Source organism: Pogona vitticeps, chromosome 1, assembly GCF_051106095.1.
Source record: "Pogona vitticeps strain Pit_001003342236 chromosome 1, PviZW2.1, whole genome shotgun sequence".
NCBI lineage: Eukaryota > Metazoa > Chordata > Lepidosauria > Squamata > Agamidae > Pogona > Pogona vitticeps.
The window spans coordinates 259,259,990-259,272,443 of NC_135783.1; the positions used below are offsets into that span (position 1 = coordinate 259,259,990).

At 43.5% G+C, this 12,454-nt stretch overlaps 1 protein-coding gene across 3 annotated transcripts in view; it reads left to right on the plus strand.

Annotated features, from left to right (window-relative positions):
- Positions 1–1,419: 1,419 nt before the first annotated feature.
- Positions 1,420–12,454, plus strand: part of TSG101 (tumor susceptibility 101) — a 45,938-nt gene continuing 34,903 nt past the window's right edge. For all 3 annotated transcript variants that reach the window (XM_020810897.3, XM_020810895.3, XM_020810896.3), the window contains exons 1-2: positions 1,420–1,565; positions 9,197–9,281. In XM_020810897.3, the coding sequence (XP_020666556.1) occupies positions 1,524–1,565; positions 9,197–9,281 (127 nt within the window). In that variant the 5' untranslated portion in view covers positions 1,420–1,523. The remainder of the gene's footprint in view (positions 1,566–9,196; positions 9,282–12,454) is intronic.

Sequence of the window (12,454 nt, forward strand, 5' to 3'; positions counted from 1 at the left end):
ATGCCTCTATGAGTTCTGTTGATTCAATGGGTTTTTTTCTAGTTGCAATTTACTATGCCAAGCAATATGTGGTGTTGGAGGAGGCTCTTGAGAGTCCCCTGGACTGCAAGGAGAACAAACCTATCCATTTTGAAGGAAATCAACCCTGAGTGCTTACTGGAAGGACAGATACTGAAGCTGAGGCTCCAATACTTTGGCCATCTCATGAGAAGAGAAGACTCCCTGGAAAAGACCCTGATGTTGGGAAAGTGTGAAGGCAAGAGGAGAAGGGGACGACCGAGGATGAGATGGTTGGACAGTGTCATCAAAGTGACCAACATGAATCTGACCCAACTCTGGGAGGCAGTGGAAAACAGGAGGGCCTGGCTTGCTCTGGTCCTTGGGGTCATGAAGAGTTGGTCACGACTAAACAACAATGCCAAGCAACAAGATTTCAGTCAGATGTATTTCTGTGTGAGTTTTCATGGATCAAAATCCATTTCTTCAGATACAAGGAGCACAAATACATGTCCTTTATATTCATCTGCAAGGTGGTGAGAGTCAGATCCATGGTATTAACACAGCTCTTTAAGACCACTTTTCTATTGAATTGCTATTAGTTACACTCAGGAATCTTTTTCAGGTCCTTCATAAATGTTAAAGTTTTCTTTTTCAGTATAGAAAGTAGACTTAACAGTGACAACTAATAAAATAAATGGGCGTTTTCACCGCTTACAGACAGGCTAATCACGTTAGGCACCTTTATTTCATATTACAGGAGAAAAAAATGGATTTAAGTGTAGCCTATGATTGGGAAATATCACGCTCTCCCCAACAAAAGTAAGACATTGTGGCACAAGACAGCCCTGCGGTTATAAACAGACCAGTATTCTTGTGAGTACTTCAGACCGTCCAGTAATGTACTGACCCGATTTATTGCTAATATTGCAGGGTACGTGGAAATGGGTGAAGTTGAGATATATTTATGACAAACTTGAAGCTTAGGTCCGAGTTAGGATTGTCATTTAGGAACAATCAATACCTTTTCCTACACCCTCCGGGGGAGGTGTCCGAGCTTTAAAATGCTGCACTTATAAATAACCAAGACACGAGCAACTCTTCCCCCCGCCCGTTTTTTCACCAAGCGACCAATCCCCAAAGCAGAATCGTACAGAAAGTCAGCCTGGCCTTACATTGTTCCCTTAATAACCTCATAGAAGGAGTTTATTTGAATAAAGACATTTTCAGTCCTCCAGCGACTCTCAACCGGACCAAACGAGAGAGAGCGGGGCCTCCGCGGTAACCCCTCCTTATCCTGCGTTCTCGAGTCTATGGTCCTCTCGAGGGCGCGGCGGCGTTGGAACGCCGGAAGTGACGTCAGCCTAGCCGCCGAACGGAAACGGGTGGAAAAAACTCTCGGAAGCGAGGTCGGGGGAGGTGACGTGGGGGTTGCTGAGGGGAGGTGGAGCGGGATTGCGAGCGGCCGGGTGTGAAGCGACGACGACTACCAACACCGCCAGCGGCGGGAAGAAGCCACCGCCACTATGGCCGTGTCGGAGAGTCAGCTGAAGAAAATGCTGAGCAAGGTAAGGCGAGCCCGGTGAGCGCCTCCCGGCGGACTTTTGTTCCGAGGCAGCCTTGGTTCTCCACACAACATTCCTTCCCTCGACGGCCGACCGGGATCGAGGGCTTGGGCCTTCCGCCTAAGCTTCCCTTGCGTAGTACCGGGGAGGCGGCTGAACCTCCTGACTTCCCTGGCTTCGATGTGCCTTTTCGTTTCTTCTGCTGGGCCAGGTCTTTGCCGCCTCCTGTGTCGGAAACGGAAGAAATGAGGGGGAATGTCTTACTTTTCTAATGGCGAGTGAAAAAAAACAAACAAAAAACACTGTAGCCATGAATGGCTCAGGGGCCACTCAAAAAAAGAAGGTCGGCTCAGTTGGACATCCGTCTGACCATTTCCCAGCCACAACGTTAGTGATTTCTTAAGGTTTCTATTATTGTTATCTATCCATTGCTTTCCTTTTTTATTGTTTCCAGATTTAGGTCATCCTTTTTTACCCTTGTAATTTTCCGCCCCACACACATACTTCCTGTTAGGGACAAATCAAAACATTTACAGTGACTTCAGATTAATCAGCAGTTAGGTGCAACAGAACCTTGGCCTCAAAAGCAATCCAAGGATTTGAAGTTCTATGTAAGAATCAGTAAACAGATCTAGTGTTCCAAACATTTAAAGATGTGTATGTTATTAATGACTAGGGTTATTGAATATACTAAAAAATTTAACACTGAACACTTAATTTGGAAGTTACAAACATGACACTAATAAATGTTAAAGCAAATGTTCATTATCTGTTTGCAGGGAAAATGATGATATCCAGCAGCATATTGTTATACATATTATTTGTAGAGATGGGTACATACCGAACTGCAAACCAGTAAAAAATGTTTAACTGGGCTAGCTCGCAGTTCAGTTCATGTCCTGGTTCGGGGATCCCATTTTACCAAAGCAGAACAATGCACTGAACATTTTCCTCCTCAGAGCTTTGCTTTGTTTCAGAAAAATGGGATGCCTGCCTGCACCCTTCCCGCTGCCCCCATTGCCTCCCTTCTCCTGCCACCATCTCCTCTTACTCCTCCACTGCCATCCTCAGAGGTAGCAGGCCTGGCTTGCTACTTTCTATACTGCCTTTGCTGATTAATTTGAAGTCACCTATCAGCAACGGCTTAGCAAGTGGATGGGGGAAAGAGAGCTGAGCGATCATGCAGCCCCGGGATTGCTTTGATTCCTTTCCCCCTACTTTTGCTAAGCCCCAGTTGCATGATTGCTTTAATCTCTTTCCCCCTCTACAATAAATTTTGTGACTGTACAACAAACTTGGTGATTTTTCTGTGTATAAGACCCCCCTTTTCTAACCCAAAATTAAGAAATCTAAGCAGGTCTTAGCAAGTGGAAGAGGAAAGGGATGAAAGCAATACCACAGTTGCATGAGGGGGAAAGAAATCAAATTTATTTATTTTATTTATTTTTCCGGCTTTTACCCCGCCCATCTAGATTCAGTGGATCTACTCTGGGCGGCTCACAGTTCGAGTATATAACAAAAATTAAAACAGCAATATCAATAACACAGAGATAGGCAAAGTCCAAGATGGTAAGACATAAAAACTAAGAAATAGAAGGCTGGGACGGCCTGCCTGAAGAATGAAGTCTTCAGCTTGTTCTTAAAAACTGCCAACGAGGGTGCCAGGCGAATCTCCAGGGGCGAGGGGCCACTGCCTAGAAGGCCCGGTTTCTAGTTCTCTCCTTCTGGGCCTCTCTCGGGGGTCAATACCCTCAGCCGCCCAGCCTAGCTAGATCAAGTAACAGTAGAGGTAGGTGGGAGCAGGCACTCTGCCAGGTATCGAAGTCCTAAACCGTTTAGGCCTTTATATGTAAGCCTTAATACCTTGAGGAAAAGGCAGCCCATCTAGGAGAAGGAAAATTTTGATTTCAAACCTCCACTGCCTTTTGGCTATATCCACTGAGGGAAAAGGCTTCAGGAGTGAACCTCGAGGCAAAATCTAGAGCAGTAGTCCCGGAGGCAGCTTGTGACTGTGCAGAGTCACGCTCTTGTCAACTCCTGCAACGTCGCTGGAACCACTTGTATTGCCTCTTGCCTTTCTATTGGACTACTTCAGTGACGTGAAGAGGGGGGATTTTCTGCTTGGGTAACAGTCCTCCATATTATTTTACGTAGGCTTTGTGCTCTGGAGAGGACACTGCAGCTTCGCACACAACATCGAAACAACACGGGAAATAGCAGTTATCAGTTATGAGTCTTTGCTTGATTGGCGTAGAGCATGATGCCAGGGGCTGCTTCCGATAGTGGGAGAGGTCATTGCACCTCATTAGGTGGCTACCGCCTGCCTTAAGCTGGGCAGCCCCCAGCCTTGCCATGGCCTGTTAACCTCATGAGGTGTGTGGGGTTTAGGGTGAAAGCCAACAAGGAGATTGATAACCCTGCACCATGCAACAATCGTATGAAAACGTCTGCCCTAAAGTTGGACACCTGGAATGTTCGGACAATGACCCCTGGCTTTTCTGACAATCTTCAGGAAATAGAAGATGTGTGCAAGACAGCTGTTGTCGACATGGACTGCAGTAGGCTGCAGATGGACATTGTTGCCCCGCAAGAGACAAGATTGCCAGACTCGGGATCTGTCAAAAATAAATAAATATTCTTATTCTTCTGGCAGGGAAAACCATTGAATGAGACCAGGGAATATGGTGTTGGCTTTGCGGTTAGAAATACTCTGCTGAGATCCATTGTTCCACCTACTGCGGGGAGTGGAACACTCCTGTCTCTGCAGCTCCATTCATCAGCAGGACTGGTCACCCTCATTAGTGCATATGCAGAAGCCAAAGACAAATTCTATGATGATCTGGCAGGTACTGTCAAAAAAGAAAATCCCCGAGAGAGTCACTGTTTATTCTTGGATTCTTTAATGCTAGAGTTGGTGCTGATCACAGTTCTTGGCCCACTTGTCTAGGCTGCTTTGGCATTGGGAATATGAATGGAAATGGCTAATGCTTGCTGGAGTTTTGCTGTTATTATGGTCTTTGTGTCAGCAACACGTTCTTTAATATGAAGCTTCAACACAGACTCTCTTGGAGACATCCAAGATTGAAGCATTGGCATCGGCTTGATTTGATCCTCACTAGATGCTCTAGCCTTCCTTGTATTATGATCACAGGCAGTTTTCAGGGATGCTGATTGTGATACTGATGACTCCCTGGTGTGTAGCAAAGTAAAACTGAATAAAGAGATTGTTTCACACAAAGAAGGATGGAAGACCACTTATTGACATCAGTAAGACTCGCAATCAGAGAAAAGTGGTAGAATTTGCTCAAGTGCTTGAGGAAATAATTCTAGGCCCAGCTGGTGCAAATGCACCTGAACGATGGGAACCTTTCAAGTATGCTGTTTATAACACTGCCTTGTCTACATTTGGCAAGAAGACCAAAAAGACAGCAGACTGGTTTGAAGCCCATTCAGAGGAGATGATGCCAGCCATTGAGGAAAAGAGGAGAGCTCTAGCAGCATATCCTAGTGAGTACAACTTGCAGTTTCTTCGAGTTGCTCGTAGCAAAGTCCAACAGACTGCCAGGAGATGTTCTAACCATTATTGGCTTCAGCTCTGCTCTCAGATACAGATAGCAGCGGACACAGGTAACATCAAGGGAATGTATGATGGTATCAAGCAGGCTTTAGATTCAATACAGAAGGAATTTCCTCCTTTGAAGACTGCTACAGATGTGATCATCCAGGACTGAGCACAGCAGATGGAACACTGGGTGCAGCAATACTCTGAGCTATAGTCTAGAGAGAATGTAGTAACCGAAGAGGCATTAAATAACATCGAGTGCCTGCCTGTCTTGGAACAGTTGGACAGCAAACCAACTTTAGCAGAAATAAAAGCGACTTTGGATTCCCTCGCTTCTGGCAAGGCACATTGGAAGGGTAACATCCCTGTTGAAGTGCTGTAAAGAGACCATCACCACTGAGCTGTATGAAATCTTTTGTCTTTGCTAGAGGGAAGGTGGACTACCACAGGACATGAAGGATGCAAACATTGTCACATTGCACAAGAACAAAGGTGATGGGGTGACTGCAGTAACTACCATGGCATCTCTCTTCTCAGCATTGTAGGGAAGCTGCTTGCCCGTGTTGTGCTAAGGAGGCTCCAGGTGTTTGCATACAGAGTCTATTCAGAATCACAGTGTGGATTTCGAGCTAATAGATCTACCACTGACATGGTATTCTCCCTCAGACGGTTGCAGGAGAAATGTAGGGAACTACAACAGCCACTCTTTGTGGCCTTTATAGATCTTACAAAGGCCTTTGATTTGGTTAGCAGGGACAGTGTTTTTTATTTATTTATTTATTTATTTATTTATTTATTTATTTATTTATTTATTTATTTATTTATTTGATTTTTACCCCGCCCCTCTAGACAACGTCTACTCGGGGCGGCTTACATCAGTTAAAACAAGTTAAAAAACATATAAAATGCATTTATACTAATTAATTCTAAACAAAAGGTTTCCAAGATGGTGGTATACCAAAAAAAAAAAAAAGATAAAAAAGAGAAAAGGAAAATAACTTAATTGACTGGGGGGTAGGCCTGTTTAAACAACCACAAAAAGTTTTTAAAATACTTCCCAGGATTGGATGTCCACCTCGACTCCTTAACATCATCAGGTCCTTTCCTGAAGAAATGAAGGGCACTCTAGTTTTTGATGGTTCAAAATCAGATCCCTTTGACATCTGAAGCAGAGTGAAACAGGGCTGTGTCCTCACGCTGACTTTGTTTGGGATCTTTTTTGCTGTCATGCTGAAGCAAGCTTTTTGAAGTGCAACAGAAGGTGTTGATCTCCGGACTAGATTGGATAGATAGCTCTTTAATCTCTCTAGATTGAGAGTGAAGACCAAAGTCCAGCTGAAATAAATGAGGGAGCTCGTCTTTGCCAATTATGCAGCTGTTGTTGCCCATTTTGGTGAAGAGCTGCAAAAACTCATGAATCATTTCAGTAAGGGCTGCCAAGTTTTTGGATAAACAATCAGCCTGAAGAAAACATAAATTATGGGCCAGGGTGTAGACTCGCCTCCCTGTATTGCCATCTCTACACAAGAATTGGAGGTGGTTCATGATTTCATGTACCTTGGCTCAACGATCTGTGACGCCCTCTCTCTAGATGTTGAGGTGGATAAACGCATTGGCAAAGGAGATACCATGTTCTCTAGAGTCACAGAGAGAGTATGGCTTAATAAGAAGCTGACGCATATGCCAAGATCCAGGTCTATAGAGCCTGTGTCCTGAGTACACTCGTGTACTGCAGTGATTCCTGGACCCTTTGTGCATGGGAGGAGAGGAAGCTAAACATGTTCCATATGTGTTGTGTCCGATGCATTTTTGGTATCACCTGGCAGGACCAAGTTCCAAATAGAGTAGTCCTAGAGCGAGCTGGAATTTTTAGTATGTATACATTACTGAAACAGCTACGTCTACATTGGCTTGGGCACGCTGTGAGAATGGCTGATGGTTGAATTCCAAAGGATCTCCTGTATGGAGAATTAGTGCAGGGAAATCGCCCCAGAGGGAGACCACAGCTGCGATACAAGGATATCTGCAAGCGAGATCTGAAGGCCTTAGGAATGGACCTCAACTGATGGGAAACCTTGACATCTGAGCGCTCAACCTGGAGGCAAGTGGTGCAGCATGGCCTCTCCCAATTTAAAAAGGCACTTGTTCAGCAGACCAAGGCAAAGGTGGAGTCCCAAAAACAGCAAAACCAGGGAGCTGGACAGGGGACAGGTTATATTTGTCTTCAATGTGGAAGGGATTGTCACTCTCCAGTTGGCCTTCTCAGCCACACTAGACGCTGTTCCAAGACCTCTATTCAGAGCACGTTACCATAGTCTCTTGAGACTGAAGGATGGCTACTACAAAATACCTTGAAGTCAATGCGGAAACGAATGGACAACCACTGTAAGGCCACCAGAGTGGGAGAAATGTGATGACATTTTTTACCCCAGTTAATAATCTGGCAGCTGTGTTCTGGACCTTTGGAGTTTCCACATCAGTCTCAAGGGCAGCCCCACATAGAGCGCATTACAGTAGATTACGAGTGCATGGACCGGAGTGGTGAGTGCCCCAACATCAAGATAGGAATGCAGTTGGGCAAACCGCCAAAGTTGTAAATGGCCAATGCGGACCATGGACACTGCCTGGGACTCCATTGTAAGTGCTGGATCAGGATGGACCCCCAAACTGCGGACCACACTCTGTGTGATGAGAGTGGTCCCCAAAAGAGAGGGAGCTTCCCAAACCACTGATAGGAGAGGCGCCCACCCTCAAAATCTCCTCCTTGTCCAGGTTCAGTCTCAGTCCATTCTTCTGCATCCGGTGCTGTTGGAAAAAAAGATGTAGAGCTGCGTATCATCAGCATACTGATGAAACAAAGCACCACACCCCCGGATGACCCCACTCAGCAGCCTCATATAGATATTAAACTACATTGGAGAGATGATCGAGCCCTATGACACCCTGTAATTGAGGAGCCACAAAGCCGATATACTCTCTTCAAGCTGAACTCTCTGGGAACGGTCCTCCAAAAAGGACCGGAGCCGGGCCACCGATCCCCAACTCTGAGAGCCATTTGATACTGTGGTTGACAGTATCAAAGGTGGCTGAGATATCAAGGAAAACCAACAAGGACATTTTACCTCTATTGGCCTCCCACAATAGATTAATCAAGCAGGGTGACCAGTGCCATTTCCATACCATGATGCGGCTTGAAGGCCGGCTGGAATGGATCCACAGCATTGGTTTCATCCAAGAGAGCCTGAAGCTGATCAGTCACCACCCTCTCTACAACCTTGCTAAGAAAGGAAACATTGGTGATGGGCCTATAATTGTCAACCACCAAGCTCAGTTTCTTCCTGATGGGCCTAATGAGTGTCTGCTTGAGGGCAAGGAGAGACCCTGCCCTCCTGGAGAGATCCATTAAATATTGCAGTGGCCCATTCAGTTGTCACAGCCCTGGCTGCTTTGATTATCAAAGCGATTGTGCAGCCACGGGATTGCTTTGATCCCTTTTCCCCTCCACTTGCTAAAACCTGCTTAGATTTCTTAATTTTGGGTTAGAAAAGGGGGCCTTATACATTTGGCGTCTTATGCACAGAAAAATATGGTGATCACAAAGTTTTTTGTACAGTTTATATTCATAATTGTTCATTGCTTTATTGTGATTTAGGGTTATACTGCTTTGGGAAGTGTACTCTTAAGATGATATTATTGTGTTAATAAAATTTGCTGTTCTCTGCATGAAACATGTGGAATGTTAAATGTGCTAGTTTAATTTCCCGTGTGAATGCTAAATGTGAAACTGCTCTATTTTTAATAGTTTATAATTGAATCTGATTGGTCAAATTTTTGCAGTGCCTTGCTGTAATCCAACAAAACAGTTCTGTGTAGAGAAATGAGGTTTTCCTTTTGGTGGGAAAGGAAGCGGAAAGTATTAGTTATAAAACATCATCTGCCAAAACTTGCAGTGGAAACTGCAAAGGTAGTGTTTTAGAGACCAAATGTTGCCAATAGGGCTTGCTTTTTGAGATCTTTTAAGCCTTACTTATATATCTCCCCCCCATTTTCCCCCCTTTTCTTTTCCCAATAGTACAAATATAGAGACTTGACAGTTCAGGAAACTATCAGCGTTATTGCCCAGTATAAAGATCTTAAACCTGTAATGGATGGCTATGGTGAGTTGTGATCTTCTGACCAAAGGTTATTTAACATTTTTAATCTAATTCTCTATAAAATAATTTGACGTTCAGTTCGTTCATGTCGGTTTCCTATTAATAATTCATCCTTTCCTGTACAATGAAAGTTGTTTCACTGAGAAGAAGAAATAGGATATCTTGTAGATTAATTACAGTGATGCCCTGCTTGACGACGATAATGCGTTCCAGCAAAATCGCTGTTAAGCGAAATCGTTGTCAGGCAAAAAAAATCCCCATTGAAATGCATTGAAAACTGGTCAATGCGTTCCAATGAGGGAAATACCTCATCGTCCAGTGAAGATTGCCCATAGAGAACCGCCGATCAGCTATTAAAAATTGCTGTAATGCGAAGCTTCTGTCTGGAAAGCAGCCATTTTGAGAAGGGAGGGAAGCCATTTTTTGGAACCGGAAAGCAGCCATTTTGAGAAGGGAGGGAAGCCATTTTGCGGAGCCGGAAAGCAGCCATTTTGAGAAGGGAGGGAAGCCATTTTGTGGAACCGGAAAGTAACCATTTTGAGAAGGGAGGGAAACCATTTTGCAGAGCCGGAAAAAACAGGCTCCTTATCAACGTAAAGCTGATTTCCCCCATTGGAACCATCATTTTGTGATCGCAATAGCGATCGCAAAAATGTCAGTGTAAAGCGATTTTGTCGTCAAGTGGGATAACAATATAGTGAGGCACCACTGTACTTGGAATTGAGATATTCTCATTTAAAACAGGAATTGGAAAACTATTTTCCATTAGAAGGAGTACCTAAGTAATGGGAAGAACATGTTTTTAAAGATTATTGCTTTAATTTGAGGTTCTTCTTCGTGGCCTCTGTGAATCACACTATGGATAATGTGCAGAGCCTTATCGGAATATTCTAGAGCTTCTGCAGTAGCAAAAATATACATTAGTACAGAGCCCTTCCCCTGGTATATATACCTTGGCGCCAAGGCTCTCCTTTCAGTTAGTTTCTTTCAACTGCCATGCTGAGGGCCTTGATTGTTGCTTCTGTGAGAATCTGTAAATGAAAGAAAGTTATTCAACTTTATTTAAAATCTCTCTCTAAAATTATTATTCTTGTCTTTATTATTTACAAAACAAGATATGCTCTGGCGTTATGGCTGAAGCACCCCCCCCCAAACCTCTCCTTTCTTTTCTTTCAAGACTGGCTCTCCGTTCATGGCCTCTTCAGGCCCGTTTAAACGCTGCACAGCCTGCGATAACAAGATCTCACTCTCTGATGGCCACACTAAATGCCTTTTTTGCCCATCAAACTTCTTCATGCCCCCTCTGCAAAAACTTTAAACGTGGAGTTTTCTGCAATTGCCTCTCTAGGCTCAAGCTTTGGTTTTAGGAGAAATCTCTCCAACCTGCTAATCCCATGGCCCAACCTTCCTGCAAATCCATGTCCCACGCTAAAGCCATGGATAAAGCAGTTTCCGAAGCGACAAGCAGCATCCGTCGGCTATTCCCTCTCATTCCAATCATCAAGAACCTACTGTGCCCTCCATATCAATCATCACACAAGTGCACAAAGCCAATCAAAGTCAAAACCTTTGACATCGAAAACAGCCTCTAAGAGAAAACTGTCCATCGATGCTTCCTTAGCACCAGAACTGTCACCTCTGAAGAAGAGTAAGTCTTTGAAATCGAAGCCTTCCAAAACCGTTTCCCTGACTCCACAACCACCGGACTCCAGAGACTTCATCTGTGTCGGTTCTCTTTCAGATGAGGAGGCACTTTCAGCTCATCAACCATCACCATCGCAGTCTCCCAATTGGGAACAGCATATTGATCGACTCACGGTTTCTCCCGATAGCCTGCAACAATCCTTGGGCTCTCCCAATGAGTCTTCACAAATTGCCTCACCAAACATCCATGGGGCTGAAACGCAACCAGAAACTGTGCCTTGCTCTGCCCCAGTAGGCCTACCACCACGGCATCTGGCACATCAACAAATGCACCAAGCCAGTAAGAGCATCCGTTTGCCTTCTCACACGGAAAGTGATCATGCTCAGCACCATCATCGGGATGCCGTTTGCCCCGATCGGTGCCCAACAGAGAGGCCTGCCAAACTATTTTTATTTATTTATTTATTTATTTATTCATTCATTCATTCATTCATTTTTTCCCCCAAATTACATTTTATTATTTTTATAACATACATACCTACAACAAACAACAACAGGAGTACCTACAAAGCAATAACATGTAAAACTAAAAAGACATACACAAGTGACAAAACTAACATATAAGCGGGGAGGTGTTTCTCATACCAGCTTATCTATTATATAAATTCTGACTACAGAGATAATATATCCATGTGCATCTGCACATGTTGTATTCCACATTGCTATTACATATATATAATTATCTAACATCTTAAATTTATAGTAATTTTTTGAATTCTCTCATCTGCATTTCCATCCATCTGTCTCTTATCATTTGCATTTCTCATGTATCACATTCTCATGTTCTCTTTAAATTTTCTTATCCAGCATAAAATCCACCCAGGCCTATTCATTCCTTGATAATCTCTATTCTTATATACAGTAAACTATGTATCTAATATTTTCAGCATAGTCATTCTTATAGTTCTTGTATGCTTGTATGCATGTACATGCCTTAAGACCAACATCCAACATTATTATTCATCATCATTTCTAAGATCTATAAACCACATACACTTATCTAATCTTAAATTTCATATTTGGCCAAATTTGCTTATAGTATATTGATCATCTTGCTTTATCTATTAATTATATCTATCTTAAAACATTTGACTTCTATTATTTATTCAGCAAGTACCTTCACTCTTTCTAGTTTCTATTTGTCAGCTCCAGTGTCATCCAGCCGGAATTGGCCTCATAATCACATATATTTAATATTTCCCTATACATGCCACCACCAAACAAAATATTTCCCAGTTTTAAAATGCCATCTGTAAAAAATTTTTAAAGCAATTTCTATGCGGTTGATTGATTTGATCCCAATATAGTCAGTGTTTAGATTTTGGAGCGAGATAGCATGTGACCTCTGATTGTAAATACTTGCCCTGAGCTTTGCCCATCTCTCCCTTATATTTTTTCTTTTCAACACAGTCTTAAGATAAATTCTCCCTTTCCTGCCCCCTCCCCGTTTGTCTTTTTTGGTCATCCCTTGA